Genomic DNA, 23,967 nt, shown 5'->3' on the forward strand with positions numbered 1-23,967 from the left:
TCTCTGTGTGTGTTAGAGTGTGTGTGTGTGTGTATGTATGTGTGTGTGTGTGCGCGCCCCAGATAGCGCTGCAGAGGATGATGAATAACTCATGAAGCTGAGCTTTAAAGATGGCGGCCTCTTCCTGATGAATGGGAAACATTCGGAGGATTCAGATTCTCTGCGTTGCTCCAGAAACGTCTCGCCTGCAGGTTTCGCTCTGATGGATGATCTGAACATTCAGCTACAAACGCTGCTGAACCCACAAACCAGCGGCTGATGATGAAACACGACTTCCTCTCCGTTCCTCAGTCTCTGCTTTAACCTGGACAGCATGGCGGTTAGCACGGCGGTTAGCAGGTTCCCAGTGACCTCTGACCCACAAACCAGCAGCAAGATACAAATTTAGCTTAGGGCTAAAGAGGTAGTTAGCTAATATTTAGATCCAATCTAAATATTTAGTTATATAAAAATGAATACACATTTAATTTCTCATTATAAATAAATAGAGCATTTAGCTCTGGCAGAATATTTAGTTGAAAGCTAAATGTTTAGTTCGCTAACAAATAAAAATACAATAATAAATGATAATATAAAAATAATTGTACAAAATAAAGAATATTATTATTTAGCTGGCTAACTGAATATTTATTTTGAACTGTGACATTTGTAAACGAGTAGAAGTCAGACTTTTAGGAATAATTCCTGGTTTCTGTCGATTCTAAGAGGCTAAATAACTCCGATTATTTCCCGCCGGCGCCCTGCGGGCCTCGGGTTTCTGACGTTTCCTCCTGTTTCTGCAGATCTCAGCTGGAAAAAAACGTCCACCATTTTCCCCCCCATGATTTTACAACACAGAACAGTTGGAATAAATCTTTAAAAGCTCCAGCGCTAGCCTGGTGCTGATGAGCGTCAGGCTAGCGCTGGGAGCTAACCTGATCAGAGCCAGGGGGGATTTCTGTTCCTGTTTATAACACGAAATGATAAAAGCGTCGTCATGACAACGTCAGGTCGGTTTCATCACCAGCGGTATAAACGGGCCTCCCCAGGAGATCAAAGGCAGATTTCAACATGGCCGCTCTGAGACGAAGAATGTTCCGACTGACGGTCAGGATGAAACCTGAGCGTTTCCCCAGAAACGGGAGGAAGTGAGGTCAGGCGTCAGGCTTTCATCACCAGCTGCTTCCTCTTCGCTCCCTCTGGAAGTGAAGCCTCCCGTTCTGAGCCGCTTACCGCAGCCCTCTGATTGGCTGTTCCGCTTCACCTGGGTAACGGACCAATCAGCTGTCAGCCTCGGACCTGGAGCCGCCAGCGGTTCTGATCAGACCCGGTCTGGTACCGACGGACCGGCTGGTTCTGCTGTTCAGACATGAAATCTGACAAAATAACTTTTGTCTTCATTCTAGTGTAAATATATTAGTAATCTTAAAATCTTTAAAGTAATAAATCTGAACTTGTTTTAAGTCAATAATTCCTTAATATTGATGAAAAAGTTCCACTTTATTTCAGTTAAAACATTTTTCCATATTATAAGTGAAATAATCTGAAACTGGAACTTTTCATCAATATTAAAGAATTATTGACTTAAGTTTCTATATATTGATAAAAATTACTTTTACAAGTTAGATAGTTCACTAAAATGTTTACACTACAAACTAGATAAAAATGACTTGGTAAGATTCTGTGTTTTTGCAGTGTTAATCTGTATGGCAAGTCATTTGGGCCAAAAACACACCAGTAAAAGAAACCTCATAAAAATGATCATTTCTTTTCAGTAAAGGCTGTAAAAATGGGCGGTTGATCCAAATGGATCCAAAGTTCTGTAAGTAGCTCTGCACTGGTTCCATTTGGACCGATCAGAGCGTTCTCCGGCGCTCCCTGGTGCCACCAGTTTGATGTGTGCGGTCGGAACCGGTCGGAACCGGACCTCCAGCTGCGCTGGTCGCTGCTAACGACCATCCAGTCGGATATTTGCGGTGCGAGCTGCTCTAATGAACCCCTCAGATCCAGTTTCAGGGATCTGATGCTCGGCAGTAATTGGATGCTGCGTGTTGTTGGAGCTCAGCAGGGAGCTCTGAGGACTTGGGCAGTTCAGTCACACTCGCTGCTCGTGTGTTGTTGTTTAATTAGAGGATCTCACCTCCCCTGGAGTCCCGCTGCTGCCTCTTTGATTCCTCGCTGCTCTGCCTTCATCGCCTCTGTTTTATCTCCCATCATGCAACAGTGCTCCCCTCTGGGTAGAGACGGTCACCAGTTAGACAAAAACATCAGGAGCTGTTTTCTCCTCTATTTGTTGCTGTTCAATAAACAACTTTACTGCTGAGTGCATGGAGTTCTGTTTGTAAAGTCAGAAATTATCAGCAATAATTTGGATTATTTAGCCTGTTAAAGAAAAATACAGGAGTTAATTTTTCAGTCATATTTTCACTATGTTGTTCACTCATCTATAAATGTCACTGTTTCAAATTAAATATATAGTTAGCAAGATAAATATTTAGTTTGAAGCACGATTTAACTAAATATTTACATAGCAACAGAATGTTAAGCTTGAAGCTGAATATTTAGATCCTGTCTAAACACTTAGCAAGTATTATGATAGCTAAGCTAAATATTTGTTTTACAAAATATGTAGGTTGAAGCAAAGTATTTAGCTATAATCTAAATATTTAGATTTGAGTATTTAGATTACTGACAAAGTATTTAGTTTGTTAACTAAATATTATATTATTTAGTATAGTAGTAAATAGTATATTAACTAAATGAATGTATTTAGTATATTAATCCTGAACATTTTATTAGTAAGCTAAATGTTTTGCTAGCTAAGTTAACATCAAGCTCCTTACTGAATATTTAGCATCATGCTAAACATTTTCAGTTAGCTAAATATTTAACCAGCTATGATAAATATTTGGTTTACTAATTGATTACGTATCCAATCATATTTGTCCTGATCCGGTTCAGAGCTGTAGAACATGTTTCTCCGATTGTGTGTTTCTGGTTCTGGACCTGCCAGCGTCCCGGCAGCGTTTCTGACCCGAATCCTGACCCGGTCGGTTCTGTTAAAGACGCCACATCAGCAGCCGGTTCTAACCCTTCCAGAACCTGGAATCTGGACGGGATCCTTGCCCAGAAACACCAGTGCGGCCGCACACACGCATCAAACGCAGCGCAGCGTGTCGCCGCCCTGCTGCACCCAACGCCAACAATGTCTGAGAAACCACAAAAATATAACATAAACGGCACATTTCAGTGGAATACGGCGAGAAAAGGAGCTGCAGCTGCCGCCGGCTTCTCCCTGCAGAGACGGAAACACGACTGGAGACAGAAGCTGCAGGATTTACTGGAGCTGAAGTTTTTTCTCTGCAGCTCTGAGGCTGAGCAGTAAAACGTTTAAATAGACCAAAAACCTGTTTATCATGACATGAAGAGTTGCTGAGGAGTTTTCACCAGAAAACATCCACAGTCAGACTTTATTCAGTCAGTTAGTCCCTAACCATCACAGTGGTTGTCATGGAAACTGGCTTCAGGGTCCAAATGAAGAGTCAGGAGTAAAAGTTTGATATGTCTTAACTGGGATCAAACTGACAGGATGATCTGAGCTCAGAGTGAAGGAAACAGGATGCAGTCTAACAGCAGCATCACAAACAGATAATCCATAATAATCCGGAGGATTATGCTGCTTCAGTCCGAATTATTACAGTTAGTCAGAGATTTTATGGCTTTAATTGAAGCAACAAATGTCTTTCATTCTTTCAGTGAAATTGGGTCAAAGAACAAAGCGACCAGATGGAGATCAGAACCAGACTGGAGGTTCTGGATGAACCTCCAGAACATTCGCTAATGTTTGCTAACCTCCGCTAACCTTAGCTAACCTCTGCCAACCTTTGCTAACCTTTGCTAACCTCCGCTACTATCTTGGCCTCATGCAGCAGGCTGCAAACTTTCCATCTGAAGCTGAACCGATTAAATCCGTATAATAGGACTGAAGCGATTAATCGCAATTAATCGGTTAATGAAATAATCATCTACTAACTTAGTAACTGATTAATCGTTAACTGGATTATATAGACTTCAAAGAAACATTTTCTGAACGAACAACTCAGCCAGTCGGTATTGAAGCCAGAAATGTAGAAAATATTAACATTTTGCATTTAAGATAAAAAATCTTCTTTGTCTGTAAATCTGTTGGACCCAGATCTCTTTCAGCTCCAGCTGATCAGGTTCTGGAGAGAAATTTATTCAACACTTTAATTATCAGCCGGTTAATCCTGACCAGAGCTGCAGTAGCTGATTGTATTGCAGTTAATCAATAAATTAATCACCAGATCAGATGTATTGATGATCAGCTGATCTTTTCTCATGTTGATGTTTTTAGCTGCAGATTCATCTTTTGCTACAAATGATCAAATGTTCTCGAAAGAAAAGCTGTTATTGACTTTTAGGCAACAAAATGTTGATTTTATTATTTAAAACATTTTCATTATTATTATTATTATTATTATTATTATTATTATTATTATTTTAATGTCTGATGCATTTCCAATATGGAATAAAATAAATTTAGGTGATTAAATATAAAATCTGCAGAATGTGGCAGATTTCTATCCGATTAATTGATTAATCATCAGAATAATTGGTTAGTAAACGTTAGCTGCAGCTTCAGAGCTTGGGTTACAAAGTCAGGTTTTTAAATCTTCAACATGTTTCCTCTGATTGGATGAAATGAGCCGCGGGGTCGCCATGGCAACTGCAGCTCTCCTGTAAACACAACACTTCATATTCTTCAGTATTTCCATGAAATATGACGATCAAACGGCTGGAATACTTTGTTTAAACTGTCTGGTTGGTTTGGACCCGTCCGGTTAGGTCCGGTTGGGTCCGGTTAGGTCTGGTTGGTCCGGTTGGGTCCAGTTGGGTCTGGCTGGGTCCGGTTGGGACCGGTGGGGTCGTCTGGATCTCTTGATCAGAACCGTTTCACGGTTTCCTGAGGATTCCTGCAAACTGACTCCATGTTTGTTCATTTTATCGGCTGGTTTATACTGGCTGCTCCTCGGCTTGGATGCAGGCCGGAGTGTGTGTGTGTAGGTGTGTGTGTGTGTGTGTAGGTGTGTGGGTGTGTGTGTGTGTAGGTGTGTGTGGGGGTGTGTGTGGGTGTGTGTGTGTGTGTGTGTGTGTGTGTGTGTTTAGCAATGCAGAAAGCTTCTCTCTCCAGAGCTGCAGTAGCTGATTGTGTCGCAGCGGAAAGACGCTCCCTTTCTCCTCTGCGTGTCTAATTGACTTCACGCCTGGTTCTGGTTCTGGTTCTGGTGCTGCCTCTGTGTGTGTGTGTGTGTGTGTGTGTGTGTGTGTGGGCTGAGGCCGGCTGCCAGAGCTAAAAGTGGGAGCGCTTTGTTTAGAGAGCATGTGTGAGCTTCTGAGAAACAAACCTGCAGAGGAAAATAAGTATTCAACACGTCAAAATGTTCAAAGTAAAAACATTTCTGATATTTTCACCAGGTGTTTGTTAGTAAACAAAAACAAATGAGTTCAGAAATGAACTTATGTGTGATAATATAAATAACAGAGTGTTGCTATTTGTAGCAAAGCTTTTTGGTAACGGCAGCTTCATTCTTCCTCACAAACCGACTTTAAATCTTCTTTGAACTCTGAATTTTAGTTCTTTACATAGATTTTCATTTGGATTCCAGTGGGAATGAAACAATTAGTCGAATTAATTGTGATTAATCGATTATTGAAGTAACTGCAAACTAATTAAATGATCAGGTTAACCAGAGCTTAGGGACTCTTAAAAAGGCAGTTTGCTGAAAGAACAATGTCAAATTGCATAAGATGGTCCAATTAGATTTTTTAAAATTAAATTTGCTTAATGGAAAACATTCTTTGCGTCACGAGTCACATGATCAGCCAGCGGATGTTGCTGCTGGTGCAACCCCAAAGAAAAAGGAAACAGGAAGTGGTTGGTTGACGATGGCGCTGAAAGGTTTTAATGACTTATGGCTCAAACAGATTTATTCTCACATGGTTTTTAATTGTTTATTAAACACTTAAATTGTCAAATTGTGTTTTTTGACATGGTTAGAAAATTACCAAAGACTTACTCACATTTGTGATGGACACTCAGCTGCTGATAGATTTCTCTGTCTGCTTGTGTTCAATACTTTTTCCCTGCATCTTTTCATATTATTGCATAAAACTCAAATTCTTAATTTGGATTGTTTGAGTTTTTACCCACATCTGGTGTCAACAGCCTTTAAAAACATGTTTTCTATAAAATATGTCGTGTTTAGTTCTGATTTTAGCCGCTGTATATTAATTTCATAATCTGTGTTGTAGCTGTGGGTTTTCCTCCAATCAGAGGGCAGCTGTGATGATGATGTCACGCCCCAGCAGCGCCGGCCCAATAAGAATCATTCCAGAACCAGCAGGCTGCAGAGAGCTGAGGCCGTCAGACACAAACAGGGAAACAGAAAAGCAGAAACGAAGACGTGTTGCTCAGACCTCGAGTTTTATCGGGTTAGCAGGTTTTAGCATGTTAGCTCAGGTTTTAGCAGGTTGGCTCAGGTTAGATCAGGTTTTAGCAGGTTAGCTCAGGTTTTAGCCGGTTGGCTCAGGTTAGCTCAGGTTTTAGCAGGTTAGCAGGTTTTACCAGGTAGGCTCAGGTTTTAGCATGTTAGCAGGTTTTACCAGGTTAACTCAGTGTTTCGCAGGTTAGCTCAGGTTTTAGCAGGTTAGCTCAGGTTTTAGCAGGTTAGCAGGTTTTACCAGGTTAACTCAGGTTTTAGCAGGTTAGCTCAAGTTTTAGCAGGTTGGCTCAGGTTAGCTCAGGTTTTAGCAGGTTAGCTCAGGTTTTAGCAGGTTTTACCAGGTTAACTCAGGTTTTACCAGGTTAACTCAGTGTTTAGCAGGTTAGCAGGTTTTACCAGGTTAGCTCAGGTTTTAGCAGGTTAGCTCAGGTTTTAGCAGGTTAGCTCAGGTAAGCTCAGGTTTTAGCAGGCTAACTCACGTTTTAGCAGGTTGGCTCAGGTTTTAGCAGGTTAGCAGGTTTTACCAGGTTAGCTCAGGTTTTAGCAGGTTAGCTCAGGTTTTAGCAGGTTAGCAGGTTTTACCAGGTTAACTCAGGTTTTAGCAGGTTAGCTCAGGTTTTAGCAGGTTAGCTCAGGTTTTAGCAGGCTAACTCACGTCTTAGCAGGTTAGCTCAGGTTTTAGCAGGTTAGCTCAGGTTTTAGCAGGTTAGCAGGTTTTACCAGGTTAACTCAGGTTTTAGCAGGTTAGCTCAGGTTTTAGCAGGCTAACTCACGTCTTAGCAGGTTAGCTCAGGTTTTAGCAGGTTGGCTCATGTTAGCTCAGGTTTTAGCAGGTTAGCAGGTTTTAGCAGGTTAGCTCAGGTTTTAGCAGGTTAACTCAGGTTTTAGCAGGTTAGCTCATGTTTTAGCAGGTTGGCTCAGGTTAGCTCAGGTTTAGCAGGTTAGCAGGTTTTAGCAGGTTAGCTCAGGTTTTAGCAGGTAGCAGGTTTTAGCAGGTTAACTCAGGTTTTAGCAGCTTAGCAGGTTTTAGCAGGTTAGCAGGTTTTACCAGGTTAACTCAGGTTTTAGCAGGTTAGCTCAGGTTTTAGCAGGTTAGCTCAGGTTAGCTCAGGTTTTAGCAGGTTAGCAGGTTTTACCAGGTTAACTCAGGTTTTAGCAGGTTAGCAGGTTTTACCAGGTTAACTCACGTTTTAGCAGTTTAGCTCAGGTTTTAGCAGGTTAGCTCAGGTTTTAGCAGGTTTTACCAGGTTAACTCAGGTTTTAGCAGCTTAGCTCAGGTTTTAGCAGGTTGGCTCAGGTTAGCTCAGGTTTTAGCAGGTTAGCAGGTTTTAGCAGGTTAGCTCAGGTTTTAGCAGGTTAGCAGGTTAACTCAGGTTTTACCAGGTTAACTCAGGTTTTAGCAGGTTAGCTCAAGTTTTAGCAGGTTGGCTCAGGTTAGCTCAGGTTTTAGCAGGTTAGCTCAGGTTTTAGCAGGTTTTACCAGGTTAACTCAGTGTTTAGCAGGTTAGCTCAGGTTTTAGCAGGTTAGCTCAGGTTTTAGCAGGTTAGCAGGTTTTACCAGGTTAACTCAGGTTTTAGCAGGTTAACTCAGGTTTTAGCAGGTTAGCTCAGGTTTTAGCAGGTTAGCAGGTTTTACCAGGTTAACTCAGGTTTTAGCAGGTTAGCTCAGGTTTTAGCAGGTTAGCAGGTTTTACCAGGTTAACTCAGGTTTTACCATGTTAACTCAGGTTTTAGCAGGTTAGCTCAGGTTTTAGCAGGTTAGCTCAGGTTAGCAGCAGCTGATTCAGATTTAAAATCTGGACGTCTCCTGCAGCTCTGCTTTTATTCCAGTGGAGGTTTGGGCTCTTTAAGCAGCCGATCGCTCAGCAGAGCTGCACATTCTCCTGCAGCTCTCTCTCTCCTCCGAGGCGTCAGAAGATCAATAGAAACCAGCTTCAGTCAGGAGCCGGCGCCGCGCCGCTGCAACTGTAAAGGTGCAGCCTCCTATTAGTGAGCTTCTGCGCCGGTTCAGAGCGAACCAACGTGTTGCTGCTCCAGACTGGTGATCAGAACAACAACAGAGACATTTAATTGATTTTTAAAATAATTGTCAACTAATTTAGTAATCGATTAATTGTTAACTATCTGTAAAAAAAAAAAAAGGCCATTTGCAGAAATCCAAAACTGAAGAAAAATTAAAACATTTTGCACATAAGATGTAAAAGAAACGTCTCTGTCCAGAACTTCAGTACAGGCGGGTTCAGCTTCTCCTGACTCAGATTCTGTAAACAATCTCATATTAATCACCTTTTGCATCCAGTTAATAATCTGCTAATCTAAGAGATTAATCACCAGATTAGATCTGTGTTGATGTCCAGCAGGAAGGCCTGAGATTTTCACAGGATGATGATGTTTGGATTTTTTAGCTGCAGGTGATCAAAGGTTCACTAAACGAATAAAATGTTTATTTTATTATTTAAAACAGAAATAATTTGTTTACTTGCATTTTTATGTATTTCTAATATTGTGCAAAAAGGCTTTGATGAAGAATCTGCAATTTTTCATCCGAATAACCGATTAATCGTCAGAATAACCGATTAATCGTTCCGTTCTCTGAGCATTAATATTGTGTAAATTGCTGGATCGGGTCGTCCTGCTCCAGAACCGGGCCTCCTCCTGCTCTCAGCTGTTGTTCAGCTTGTTTACCAGAACCCTCTGGCTGCCAGGCGTCCGTCTCTCTCAGGAATGTTCTGGAGAGTTTCTGGACCCGGGCCAGGCCCAGCACACTGCCTGCTCTGTGTCCCGCTCCCCGGCGCCGCTCAGGGTGGATCGGCCCGACCCGGTTCCGGAGCTCAGCCAGCGCCTCTGTGCAGCGGACGGCTGGTGTCACGTTTCACTGCAGAGTGGTTCCTCTTCAGGATAAAAGATCTCTGCTGCGTCTTCCAGCTGCAGACACTGAGACGTTCTGACGGGTCCAGTTACCAAACGGTACCAGTTAGACGCCGACACGCCAGGAAAACTTTTCTGTTTAACAAACATCTAAACAACCTGACATGAAAATCTTTCTTTTTGCTCATTGTTGTGATTTTCTTTGTTCATCCTAATGAAGGTTGAAGCTGTTTGAACGTTTCGACTTTACAGGATGAAAAGTTTCCCAGTTGTAGAAATCCAAAAAAAGTTTTTATTTACTACGATTCTTCAGTCTTTGGTCACATTTCAGGCTATTTGTAGTTCAGAAGCATAATAAAAGAAAAATAGACGAGTTGATTTAGTAGAGACCAAAATGTTCCTTCAGCCTGAAACTATAAAAGTTTCTGACATCGTTTGGTTGGTTTGACTCTGGAAGAACCGCAGCAGAACCGGGTCAACTGGACTACCAGCTTTCGATTCAGTCTGATGCTGATGAAGATGATGGCGAGTCCATCGGAGGGGGACGTGTCCCCTGTGTCCATGTCCTCAGCAGCAGGTTGGGGAGGGGCGTCCTGGTCTCCATCGCTGCCGTTTCTATTCCGAGGAGCCAGCTGGGAATGAAGCTCTGCCGCCAGCAGGCTCAGCCAGGATTAAAGCGGAGGGACGGAGTTCCGCCGGGCCGGGGTCCAGCAGGAGTTTACACCCCAGGGTCAAAGGTCATGTCCAGCGTGACCCAAACGCCTTCCCAAACTTTCCAGCTGGAGACACACAGAGAGACAGAGATTCATGAGAAACTCCCAACATTCCAGAAACGCCTCACAGATAACCAGGGGTCAGGCTGCTCCATGTCACACACACACACACACACACACACACACACACACACACACACACACACACACACACACACACATGTACACACACACCCCCACACACCCCTACACACACACACACATGTACACATGCAGACACACCAGGCTTCGGTCCCCACAACGTACTATATGTCAGGAAAATGGTCCCCACAAGGTATTAGAAACAAACGCACACATAGACACACACACAGACATGGGTTCTGGTTCTGGTCGACCTCAGCGGTCCCGGTGTTATGCTGGATGTGTAAAGCTGCTCCATGAAGCCGTGTTGTTTTGGGTCGGAGCGTTTGACGAGGGCCGGTGCCTTTGTGGGGCCCTGAATGGGCCCCGGCAGGCGGGTCAGCGCTAACGGATCGGCGCCAACCTGCCCGTTGTTCAGGCTGAAAGGAGGCGGCGCACCTGGGGGCCTGACCTGGCTGGTTCTGATGGGCCCATTCCCCCAGTAACATCTGATTATTGTGTCCAATCAGAACCGGTGGGCGGGTCCAGGTCGCTGCAGGACAACAGGACACGGATTCCCGTCATGTCCAGCTGAGCTCCTGCTGCTAAACTTAGCATCAAACAAAACGGCCAGAAAACATCAGAAATAACCTGAGAGAAAAGGAAGCAGCTCACCTTTCACTGGTCGTTCAGTTACAAACTGTTTCAAACTAAACATTTAGTTTGAAGCTAAATATTGAATTAACAAATTCAATATTTAGTTAGCTACATATAAATAAAAAAATTAAATGTTTAGGTTGAAAACTAAAAATATAGCTAGTTCAGAGCTAAATATCTAGCTATCAAACTAAATACTGAGTTTAGAAACTAAATATTTAGTTACCAAGCTAAATATTTAGTTCACAAACTAAATGTTTAGTTAGGTAGCTAAATGTTTTGTTTTGTTAGCTAAAAAATTAGCTAGTTTTGATCTAAATGTTTAGCTAACAAGCTAAATACCGAGTATACAAGGTGGATATTTGGTTTACAAACAACATATTTAGTTAGCTGGCTAAATATTTAGTTTGAAGCTAACTAGCTAGCTTCAAACTAAATATTTGGGTTGAAGCTAAACATTTAATCTCTAACCTTGCTAGCTGTGATCTAAATATTTAGTTTGGAACTTAGCTGCAAACTGGTGAAAATAGATTTTGAAAAATGAACTAACTCCTATTTTTTCTCTTATGGACTAAATAATCCAGATTATTGCTGATATTTTTAACTTTACAAATGGCCGCCGGTATAAAATCCCCCGCAGAGCCCAGATGAGGCCGGTGGTTCTGCAGGTCGGCTGGATTCGTGGCAGATGAGTTAAATCCTTGCAGAGGAACCAGTCTGATGTTTTATTAATGTGGTTTAATCCGAATTAAAGCTGAAACATTTTATGTAACTCCAAATCTGCCGTTTCTCTTCACCTGATGGAGGCAGGAGAACCGGTGTTAGCGGATCAGCTGCCGCGGGGTCATGTTCAGATTACACCGCTCTGTGTTTAATGCAAGGCGGAACCGAGAAGGTTCTGCTAACGGGCCGGGCCGGGTCGGGCCGTGGCCCTCTAATGACAGGCTGGGCTGCGGTCCGGGTATTTGTGTTCACCATGCAGCCGTCCAGAAACAACAAGCTGCACGCCGGAGCGGCGCTGAGGAGGAGGAGGAGGAAGAGGAGGTGGTCTCGGTTCTGACCCGGTTCCTGGATTCTTTCTTCCTCTGACTGGCAGCTGCAGAACTAGATTTACTGAGCGACTCGCCCTTTGGACCCAGACATATTTCTGGATCTCTGATGAATTTCTGCTGTTTTTAACTGAATTATCCTCCAGTCTGACCATCTCAGCCCGGTTCTGTGAGGTTCTGGTCCGGATCAGTTCGCTGACATTCAGTTATAAAAACATTTCATATTTTAAAAAATGACTTAAATTTTACTTCCTAATTTAACGCCTTGAAATTGGGCCTCTGTCTCTTTAAGAAGCTCCTGCTCTGTCTGAAGCTCCGCCTCCAGGAAGTCGTCCCAACATGGCTCCTCTGTTAACCCTTTAATGTTTCTACCGGCGTCGCTCTGAGCAGCAGCTCCTAGAATGATGGATCACAATTTTCAGATGTTCTGCTGCGTTGCTGAGCTCCTCCATGTTGCTGCTCCATGTTGCTCCTTCATGTTGCTCCTTCATGTTGCTGAGCTCCTCCATGTTGCTGAGCTCCTTCATGTTGTTCCTCCATGTTGCTCCTTCATGTTGCTGAGCTCCTCCATGTTGCTGAGCTCCTTCATGTTGTTCCTCCATGTTGCTCCTTCATGTTGCTCCTTCATGTTGCTGAGCTCCTCCATGTTGCTGCTCCATGTTGCTCCTTCATGTTGCTGAGCTCCTCCATGTTGCTGCTCCATGTTACTGAGCTCCTCCATGTTGCTGCTCCATGTTGCTCCTTCATGTTGCTGAGCTCCTTCATGTTGCTGAGCTCCTCCATGTTGCTGAGCTCCTCCATGTTGCTGCTCCATGTTGCTCCTTCATGTTGCTGAGCTCCTCCATGTTGCTGAGCTCCTCCATGTTGCTGCTCCATGTTGCTCCTTCATGTTGCTGAGCTCCTCCATGTTGCTGAGCTCCTTCATGTTGTTCCTCTATGTTGCTCCTTCATGTTGCTCCTTCATGTTGCTGAGCTCCTCCATGTTGCTGCTCCATGTTGCTCCTTCATGTTGCTGAGCTCCTCCATGTTGCTGCTCCATGTTGCTGAGCTCCTCCATGTTGCTGCTCCATGTTGCTCCTTCATGTTGCTGAGCTCCTCCATGTTGCTGCTCCATGTTGCTCCTTCATGTTGCTGACCTCCTCCATGTTGCTGCTTCACGTTGCTGCTCCATGTTGCTGAGCTCCTCCATGTTGCTGCTCCATGTTGCTCCTTCATGTTGCTCCTTCATGTTGCTGCTCCATGTTGCTGAGCTCCTCCATGTTGCTCCTGTGTTGCAGGTTCGACTACCAGGAGTTGCTCCATAACTCCACCTTCTGCCTGGTTCCTCGGGGCCGCCGCCTCGGCTCTTTCCGCTTCCTGGAGTCGCTGCAGGTAACGGATCGGTTCCGTGATCCCACAGCATGATGCTGCCACCACTGTGCTTCTGTTCTGGTCTCCTCTCCCACATGTTTACTGTCCCTACATGGTTTATAGGAAACATTTGTTCTTCATAAAGATCAGATTTGTGGAGTCCATTTTTCAAGATGGCTGCCGTTTTTAGCCTTTTAGCCAATTATTGCCATAAAATGTTGCCAGTTTTTATGACAGATGATCTTTATGTCACATCATGTTTGACACTTTAGTCATCCTGATCACACAACTTTAAAATAATAACATGGAGCAAAACCTGAAACTGAGGACTTTGCTGTCAGTGAGTCTCAAACCAAACGTCAACAGGAAGGAGCTGAGAGACAGACGTCTTAATGGTTAGCGTTAGCTTCTGCTAATTTCTTAATGTGTTTAGTGTTTTAGCACTAGCAGAGCTAAGATTGTTGTTTAGGTTGTTGTAGCTAATGATCATAACATTTTGGTTATCTGTGGCTAGTAACTCCTGATGATTCCAGTGTAAACATTTATTCTCCACAATGGCAGCCATTTTGAAAAATGTCCATCACGAAAAGAAGATCAAGAAAATAAAATATGATTTCTATGGTTCCAAATGTGTAGTTTATGATTTGATACCAAAAACATGTATTTAATTGGCTATTTTAGCTCAACAATAAATTTCCCTTGACAACCATGGCGGCCATCTTGAGTAATCAGAAAAATGGAGTAAATATTATGTCTATTATGTGATTTGACACCAGATATAAATGGACAATTTAGTGCAGAAATAAATTTTCCCTGATGATATGTTGAAGTTTTAAGTCGTTAATGTTTTTAATTTAATTTAATTTTTTTAATTAAGCGCCGTCTGAACCAGGTCGGGTTCTTGTATGTGGAGATTTTACTGAATTATCTCTGGGTTTATCGGACCGGGCCGACAGGAAGCAGCTGAGTTAGCGCATTGATCCATCTGAGTGTTTCCTGCTGAGTGCTCCGGTTCTGACTCGGCCCGGCCCGCTTTCAGCCTCTTAGCCTCAGACGGTCCATTAAGTCGTCCATCATGTTCCGGCCGGGCAGACGGGGCCGTCTGAGGCACAGAGTTCTGCCTTGCAACATGGACCCAGACGGTTCTGGAAACACTGGGCCCGGTTCCAGAGAACCGACCAATCAGCAGCAGGAAGCCTCTGTTTCTACTTCCTGTCCCCCTTTCAGGGTCCAGCCTGGCGTGTTGGGTTCGGTGCCAGTCGGACCCAGAGTAGAGCTGTGGTCAGAAACTTTCCCCCAGCTCCAGGGTGTTTGGATCTCCCCTCACGGAGCCTCGCTGAAACCGGTCCAGAATCACAGAACCCGGTTCATCCCAACTGCATCCTAATTCCCTCCAGCAGCAGGTTTTCCCTTCCAGTCGCTGCTGCTGCCCCCTGCTGGGCTCATGGGGAACAGCAAGGTCCGGTCCGCAGAACCCAGAGGACCGGAACTCCAGAACCGGACCTGTTCTGTTCTGCTTTAGCCTCAGAGTCGGTCTCAGCTCCCACTAAGTCACTGCAGAGGAAAGCTGGCCTCGTTCAGACCTGACCCCACCCAAACTGTGTGTGTGTGTGTGTGTGTGTGTGTGTGTGTGGGGGGGGGGGGGGGGGGGGGGGGTGTGTGTGTCCAGGCGGCCTGCATCCCCGTCCTGCTCAGTAACGGCTGGGAGCTTCCCTTCTCTGATGTCATCCAGTGGAACCAGGCCGTCATCGAGGGAGACGAGCGGCTGCTGCTGCAGGTAACACACACACACACACACACACACACACACACCCACACGCCTACACACACTTCTGCAGAGTGGGAGCCAAGGGTTGCTGGTTCAATCAAAGTTGACTCAGATTAAAACAAACCCGCCTGTAGAAGTTGAACCCCTCAGATTAAATGCCCACTGGAACAGACTTGACATGCTTCTGGGATTAAATCAATAATCAATCAGAGAGTTTGACATTTGAGTGACGCTTGTTTCTGATTGGTTTCTTGTTAACCAATGAAAATAAAGATCAGACTCTGAACCTCATGCAGGTGAGTTTCAGGAATCAGACAAAACGGGAATGGGTCTGAAACGAGAGACGAGTTAGAACAAATGTTCACAAAACTTTTTCAATATTCAGATAATGTTGAAAAAACACAGTTTTGCAATAATACAAAAGAATAAAGTTTGTTCAGTCACTAAAAATCACGCCGCGCCATCAGCCTCCTACCACTTCCTGTCTTCTTCTTTTCTGCCAGTAGTAACATCCTGTTGTTCATCATGTGACTCGTTAAATTTCTATGCAGTTTTACAAAATAAACCAATTTCAAAACATCCAAAAAACCAGCGTAAAAATGTATGTTTATTTTATTTATTTATCTACAATCAAATTCGGTGTGTTACATTAAGCAAATTTATTTTCATAATTCCAATTTGTGCAATTTTATGGTGCATGGCATCAGAGCCAGTTTGTTTCCCATCAGAAATATTGATCAACTTTCACAGGAGCCCAGAAAAGTTGCTCAAAAGACAGTTAACTATTTTAGTGATAATATCTGAAGTTATTTTGAAAAAAAAGAAACGTTGTCATTAAACTGTAGGACCAACTCTGTAACAGTAAGCAATCAATAAACAATTAATGCCAAGATAAATTAAATTGATCATTTCCATTTAGACAACAAGCATTAAAGAGACAGTCTCCTGTACTAAAAGCCGCCATTTTGAAAAACACCGTAAACCTTTGACAGCCGCTACGTAGCAGCTAGTTAGCGCTAACTGCCCCTTTAGCCTGTTTTCCCAGTCTAAGCTGATTATTGTTTTAAATACAATTTTGGTTACAGAGACTTCATAATCCATTTTCATTATTGTTGTTTTGTTTTATTTAAAATGCTGAAATACTCTTTAGAAACTAAAGTTTTATTGGATGTGCTCACATTCTTGTGCCATTATTATTATAATTGGTAAAAATGGTCTGAAAATGACATTATCATTTGTATCAATAATTTCAACAGAATGTGTTAAGGTGTCAGACCTGGGTAAGATTTTTAATAAGGCGTTCGGTGAATAAATGCTAATTATTCAGACAAGAGTCTGTTAGCATTTTATGGCTAATCGGTACGATCGTTAAGTCAAGGCGTCCAACGCAAAATAAAAAAATATTTAAAATGAGTTTAAAAAGTCTCTTTTTCTAATTCAATAAAGAGTAGAAACATTTTCTTCAGAACCAGAACCCTCAGATTAGTCCTGAGCCAAACTTCCTGCGAGCCTCGGAGCGGACAGGAAATCAACGTGTTTCGCTAATGAAGCTCGAATTATCCAAACAGAACCGGAGCCGGCGCCGAGTCCGACGTTTCGTCGGGACAGAGAACTAATTATCTTCCTGAAGGCAGAATCCATCTAAATTAGCCTCCATGTTCAGCCCTGGGTCCAGGTTCTGGTTCTGGTGTCGGCGCTCCTGTCCACCCTGAACATGTCTGAAAGACAGAGAGTCTTCCTCTGACTCTTCTTCTCCTCCTCCCGTCTCCAGGTGCCGTCCACCGTGCGCGCCGTACCTAACAAGCGAGTCCTGCAGCTCCGCCAGCGGACCCAGATGTTGTGGGACGCCTACTTTTCCTCTGTGGACAAGATTGTCCTCACCACCCTGGAGGTGAGTCCGGAGTCATCCGGGCCGGTTCTGCTGGGTCTGATGTAGGGCTTCCTACTGAGATAAAACTACTTCCTGTTTCTGCTCAGATCATCAAGGACCGGGTCTTCTCCCACGTCTCCAGGAACAGATACATGTGGAACTCCCTGCCAGGAGGCCTGCTGGTTCTACCAGAGTTCTCCACTCACCTGGCGCACTTCCCCTTCTACTACCTGGGACTAGGTACGCACACACTTGGGAACCGGGCCGGGACCTGGGAACCAGGCTGGGACCAGGGAACCGGGCCGGTTCCTGGGACCTGGGACCTGAGAACTGGGAACCGGGCCTGGAACCTCCTCAAACCACGGCCCTCTTTCAGTTTCACTTCCTAAAACAAAGTTATTTTTGGATTGAAGGTTAATGTTGGTTCTGCTTTTGGGAGGAGAACTTGAGCGGTTTGGACTGCTGGGTCTGCAGGTTTCAGCAACTCAAGCTTAAGACTTTTATCAAAAGAAATTTAAGACTAAAGAAATGTTCAAACTTCATCCAACTGATAAAATTACATTTACCCACGATAGACACAAACAAGCTAACTAGCGAGCTAGCATGGGTATTAGCAGGGAGTCACAGAATGAAATGAAGATTTCTGGTGTGACTCAAACTTTTGCTTGACAGAAAAATCCCACGAGAAAAAAAATACATAGATTATATGAGATTAAATATCATTAAATATTATTAAATATGATTAAATATGATTAAATATTATTAAATATCATTAAATATCAGGTATTCTATGAATTTGGTCCAGCTAGACCAAATGGGCTCTTTGCTCCTCAGCTTCCGCGTTCGGGGAAAAGCGGCTCAATCGTTTCCGACCTATTGAAAAAGGCACTTTACACTGGGTGTTTGCAGGGCTTGTCCAAGGTAACAATTAATGATGAACATCAATCCGAAGCCCTAACAATAAGCTGGAGAAAGGTTTTAAGATGTTCGCCTCGTTATACACAGATACGAAGGTGAGTTTTACTTTAAACTTTGTGGCTAACATTAGCTTTAGCTTATGCTAGACATTTTTCTTGTAAAAATGTGCTATTTAAGTATCTAAACTTTTTTCATCATTCATTAACGGACAATGTTTTTACCATATTTTCAAGTATATTACGTGGTTTATTGTCGTTAGTGTCAGAGACCAAGTAACGGGGATTTTACGGTTCAGGCTTTTTGCTTCTGAAGCCTGAGGAACAACAAGCCCATAGCTTAACAGTAGAGCAGCTCTGGTGTCGGAGTTCTAGTTCAGCTGATGGTTCAGGTTCAGAGTTGTTGCTTTTAGAAAAATATGGCCGTGTTCCTTAAGGTCTCCGTGTTATTTAGTTTTATTATAGTTTTGCATGTTTCTTGTGAAGCAGGACGGTGTTTCCAGCGGTTTGTACAGGCGGGTCAGTAGCTCGGCTGTCTGGCTCTGGTCTGCTCTCTGGTTCCCATAAACTCTTTCAGGCTGAATACAGAAGTGATTCCATGGAAATAACACAGGAGGCTCCTTTACCTTCTGCTTTAGGCTGAAGAAGTTGATCCGGAGTGAAGTGAAGGCTGTAAACTTTGCTGTGCGGCTTTAGCTTTAACTGGTAGCTACGAATATTTACAAGCCACCGTCTTCTTAATTCAGGACCGCTTGGAAATCCATGAAAACTTAAAAGTCCATTATATTAGGAAGACAGCAATGTTCATAGTATTGTTTTATTTGCGTCTGAAATAAGACTTTGTCTTTTCTAGCTGTCATGGTAACTCAAAGCGGAAAAAAGAGAGCCGCATTTGCTCATGCGGTTGTGACGTCAGCGCAGCAGGTGCAAAGAGCCCATTATGAGTCCTGCATTTAAAGCCAACTTACTTTTTAAAATTAATTTTAGACATTTTAAGGTGTTAATTGTAGATATATGAATAAAAGACTTTTGAAGCACTTTTAGCTGTGGTTCTGACCCAGACCCAGCCTGTTGTTGGCTCATTAGTTGGTTCCGATTGGTTCGGACCCTCTGATCTGTCTTCTCTGTTCTGGACCGCACCAGGTGTCAGTCCTGGCCACGAGTTCACCGCCGTCATCCACGCCGTCTCGCCGCTCGTCTCCCAGTCTCAACCAATCATGAAGCTGCTCCAGGTGGTCTCCAGGTCCAAGTACTGCTCACAGGTAAAGAAACGGACCCGGCTAAAGAATTCACTCTGGCCCAAACCCCGGGCAGCGTGGCACCGTGGGCCGCCGTTTGTAACAATCAAAATAGAAAAAAGACATTTTAGCATAAGATATAAAATGGAGTTTCATTTTTCAAAGTTATAGTTCACCATGTCATTCATTCATTCATTCATCTCCCAATTTCAAGCTAAATATTCAATTAGCATGCTAAATATTTGGCTTCAGGGTAAAATATTTAGTTTATTCACCAAATGTTTGGTGAATTAATGAACAACATGGTGACAGTAACTGAGAATGAAGCTCAGGAGAAATAACTGAACAGTTTCTCAGACGGCGCCCCCTGTGGGTCGCCCTGAGAAGATCAGCAGATCTCCGTTCATCCTCTGACGATCGGATCCAGTTGGTCAGAATCGGTTCTGGAACTGGTTCCTCCTCCAGAGTGAATCCTGAACCAGTCCCAGCTGGACCTCAGCCGGGTTCTAGAGGTTCTGGTGCTGATCCGGTCTCTGCTTCCAGATCATCATCCTGTGGAACAGCGAGAAGCCACCGCCCAGCCGCAGCAAATGGCCGCCCATGCCCGTCCCCCTCGTCGTCACGGACAGCAGGAGGAAGGTGAGAGCCGTGATGTCACTTCCTGTTTGTTTCACAGCTGCGTCTCACCAGCTCTTCTCCTCTCAGACCACCAGCCGCTTCCTGCCTCACATCGCCATAGAAACGGAGGCGGTGCTGAGCCTGGACGAGGACACGGTGCTGCTGACCAGCGAGGTGTGAGGAGTTGGACACACACACTCACACACTCTCTCACACACACTCCCAGCCTGACGGCCTCCTCTCTGCAGGTGAACTTCGCCTTCCTGGTGTGGCGCAGCTTCCCGGACCGGATCGTCGGCTATCCGCCCCGGAGCCACTTCTGGGACCCGCTGAAACACGCCTGGGGCTACACGTCCAAATGGACCAACGAGTACTCCATTGTCTTGACCGGCGCCGCCTTCTACCACAGGTCCGCTTCATCAGACGGTCTGGGTCCGATCGGAACCGGAACCATTCTGGACAGACAGAAATCGATTTCTGGTCCTGAGGATCCTGAATGGATTCAAAAATCGATTTTTAAATGCTTGCTTTGCATTACGCAGCCAAGCTAACCTGATACTGAACACAGTTTGTTCAGAATGCAGAATGTTATGCATAAATCTATTTTTGGCTAAATATAAACTGAGTGAAATTGTTTTAGATAAATATTTGATTTGCTTACTCTTTTCCTCTTTTTTCTGACTTTAAAATAATTTCTGATTCAAATCTTGACCCTAAAAATCATCTCTATTTCTGATGGACATGAACATCAGAATTATTTCAAAAGATTTAAGTCTGATTATATGAATGTAGCACCCCACTGCTCCGTCCGCTGGTAACTGGGACAAGAACTTAAAATGGTGGGGTGGCTATTTGGGTTCGAATAGTTCTGGTAGATACCACGCAGGTTTACCAATACTGAGTAATTCCTTACTCTTCCAATTATCATACACTCCTATGATGTAACATGAACTACTCCAGACAACCAGCTACCTGAACAGTTTTTTTAATAAGAGCTTAAGAAAAATAAAACCTTAGCTCTACAAATCCCCAAAACAATCAAAAACTTAAACATAGAATGAGGTTATCAATTCCCTCACAACAAATGTTTCCCAAAACAAAATAAAGCACTTTTTCTTTCAGTCCCTTATGTTTTACTCACTTTACCTTTGTGATTTTTAAGAAAACCCCTCACTGTTAACCATTGCGTTACTACAACCAGAATTAAATTTTTGTTACCAATAGAACTCCATACATATACAGAAAGTTTACAGTTCAAAATCACAATATCACACATGGGCCCATACTCTCTCTCACACACACACACACACTGTCCGGTACCGGTTTAAGGTTTCGTTGCAGGCCTGGTGAAGCTAGAGATCGATGTCGCCTCGACGATCCTCTTCTTCGTTTAAACAACGAACCAACTCCGACCTGCTCGCTCAGCCGACGTCCTCTCCGTGAAGGATGCTTCGCGAGTCCAACTTCCTTTAAAACTCCGCCACCCGAGTTGCAGGACTACTCCTCCGTCGCGCTGAAATCAGTGTCGCCATGTCCCTCTCGCCACCTCGGATCAGCCGCAGTTCTCCTTGATTCAGCCGCAGTTTTTCCTCCGTGCTTTTCACTGCAGAATTCTTCCGCAGATATCCCACACCCCGTGTGCAGGATTATTTGTGCAGAACGTACCCTAACAATCCAGTTCCTTCTCCCATCTCAACCTCAGCAAACATTAGCCGCGGTCACCATTAGCTTCTTCTTCTTCTCTCCCTCGCGCTCTTCTCCTTTCTTCTTCCCATAATCCCATTGTTCAGTTCTTTTTTCTCTCTGTTGAGTTCACTTGTCCCTCGTTAACCTAAACTACTTTCGTAGGTAGGATATTCAATATAGTCTTTAAACAAATGGGATGATTAATCAAACAATACACTTATGTAAATACACAAGTCACCTCCAGAAAAGTTTTGGCTTTCTGTTTTTTCCATCATGTATATAATCACTCAGATTAAAAATGTACAAAAACAATACACATTTCCCACTTATCCTTTTTTTTCTTACTTAAAACCAACCTCGTAAATATTTTGTAAATATTACAGGCCTTAAGTGCATGGTTTTTAACCAGGGGCTACACCCTCCCCCTTCTAAACCGTTTGATGTCCCTATCAAACATCAAAGTTACATAACCCAAATAAAAGTAGGGAACTGTGGTAAGCTAGAACTAACACAGTTAGGACACAGAGCCATAGAGTGACACCATAGAGTAGAACAAGAAGGTTGTCTTGGTACCTTAAAGGTTCCACTTCCAAGTAGCACTCCACAACTAACAACACTTACTGGCTGGTCTGATGGCTGTCCTAGTTCATCATAGCTTAATCTTATGACTGGTTTCCTCACTCGCCTACAGCGTTCTGTAAGGATATGTTCTCCCTCACCTACTACCTCATCACTTTCCTTCTCTCCCCCTTCTAAATCTAGATCAGAGCAGAGCAGTGAGTCTTGCATGTTAGGTGAGTTGGGACCTAATCCAGCATCATCAATAGTCCTGTGGGGAGACGTAAACTGAACTTCACTTGTGACTGTAGAAGGTTTGGTAGCTCTCATGTTTGATTGCCTCAAAAGTTCTCTCAAGTTGACTTGTAATGGAACTGCCGTGTTCACCTCTTCATATTCAGAATCAGAAGAGAGTGCAACATCTGTTTGAGCAACAGGCATGGCAGATTCAGACCGTCTCTGTTGGCTCCTAGTGACAGGTTTCCGCACTTGTTCTGTCTCAGCACCAGCTGGAAGTCGGACCAGATGACCAATGGGTAACAGGTGGTTGCGATGCACTGTTTTCTCAACCCCAAGTCCTCTTTCTGGTTTCACCTTGTAGACTGGCAGGTTAGGCATTCTTTCCAAGACAATGTATGGCACTGTCCTCCATCTCTCTTTCAACTTATGTTTTCCGGTGACACCAAAGTTCCTCAGCAGCACACGGTCTCCTTCTTCTAAGATCTGTTCTTTCACATGTTTGTCATGTGCCTTCTTGTTTCGTTGATGATTTTTGTCCGCGGCTTTTGCAGCAAGGTGGTAAGCTTGTTCCAGATCTTTCCTTAGTTTCGAAACATATTGGTGGTAAGTTGGGCTTTTCCCAGTTTCGTCTGATACCCCGAAACAAATGTCCACCGGAAGACGAGCCTCCCTTCCGAACATTAATAGATAGGGGGAATATCCAGTTGCCTCATTCTGGGTGCAATTATAGGCATGCACCAACTGACTGACATTCTGACTCCATCTCTGTCTCTGAGTGGGATCCAAGGTCCCGAGCATGGACAACAATGTTCGGTTAAATCTCTCAGGTTGAGGATCTCCCTGAGGATGGTAAGGCGATGTCCTGGACTTTCTGATCCCCAACATTCTCAGCAAGTCCTGGATAAGCTTGCTTTCGAAATCACGTCCCTGATCGGAATGTATCCGTGCAGGAAGTCCATAGTGAACAAAGAACTGTTCACACAGGATCTTGGCCACTGTAGATGCTTGTTGGTCTTTAGCTGGAAACGCCTGAGCGTATCTTGTAAAGTGATCGGTCACCACCAGGATATTAGCATATCCTCTCAAATCAGGCTCGAGAGAAAGAAAGTCAATGCAGACCAGATCTAGTGGTCCCTGGCTGGTGATCTGATTTAAAGGAGCTGCTCGCTGTGGCAGAGCTTTACGGGTAATGCACCTACCACATGTTTTCACATACTGCTCCACTTCTGACCCCATCTTAGGCCAGTAGAATCTGTTGCGAATCAGTTCAAGCGTCTTTTCCACCCCAAGATGACCTGATTCATCGTGGAGCGACTTGAGCACCATGGGAACATGTTCTCTGGGTAGAACCAGCTGCAGTATTTCTGTGCTAGGTGGTTTATTAATCTTTCTGTGGAGCAATCCATCCACCAGCACAAGCTTACTCGCCTCTCTTTGCAGGAAGATGGCCCCATGGTCAGTACACCTCTCAGATGAGAATGTTGGTCCTCCATTTAAGGATTTTTTGACCAGTGAAATCGTTGGGTCGTGGTCTTGTGCCTTAATCAGATCTGCTCGGCTGATCTGGGTCAAACAACCAAGATCTAGTCGGGTTGGAAAAACATAGCATTCTGGCATAGCAGTGGGAGGGACACATAGAGATTCTGCGCAGCTAACTGGTTCAGCAGCCTGGTCTCTGGATACCTGCTTGCAGAGTGCTTTAACATTGTCAGGTGTTAAACTCCTGAACTCATCTCTGTCATCAGGAACAGGGTTCCGCGATAACGCGTCTGCATCTGTGTTACTAGAGCCTGGCCGATACTGCAGAGTGAAGTT

At 43.9% G+C, this 23,967-nt stretch overlaps 1 protein-coding gene across 2 annotated transcripts in view; it reads left to right on the forward strand.

Annotated features, from left to right (window-relative positions):
• The window catches only part of ext1c (exostoses (multiple) 1c), a 48,523-nt gene that overhangs the window by 7,252 nt on the left and 17,304 nt on the right, over window positions 1-23,967 (forward strand). Inside the window, exons 3-10 of one of the 2 annotated variants that reach the window (XM_032580694.1) lie at window positions 13,188-13,281; window positions 14,930-15,037; window positions 16,800-16,919; window positions 17,006-17,138; window positions 18,956-19,074; window positions 19,594-19,689; window positions 19,756-19,842; window positions 19,917-20,077. In XM_032580694.1, coding sequence (XP_032436585.1) covers window positions 13,188-13,281; window positions 14,930-15,037; window positions 16,800-16,919; window positions 17,006-17,138; window positions 18,956-19,074; window positions 19,594-19,689; window positions 19,756-19,842; window positions 19,917-20,077 — 918 coding nt within the window. Of the gene's footprint in view, window positions 1-13,187; window positions 13,282-14,929; window positions 15,038-16,799; window positions 16,920-17,005; window positions 17,139-18,955; window positions 19,075-19,593; window positions 19,843-19,916; window positions 20,078-23,967 lie in introns of both variants that reach the window. The other variant, XM_032580693.1, reaches the window with a different exon arrangement.

This window comes from Xiphophorus hellerii, chromosome 13, assembly GCF_003331165.1.
Source record: "Xiphophorus hellerii strain 12219 chromosome 13, Xiphophorus_hellerii-4.1, whole genome shotgun sequence".
Lineage (NCBI taxonomy): Eukaryota > Metazoa > Chordata > Actinopteri > Cyprinodontiformes > Poeciliidae > Xiphophorus > Xiphophorus hellerii.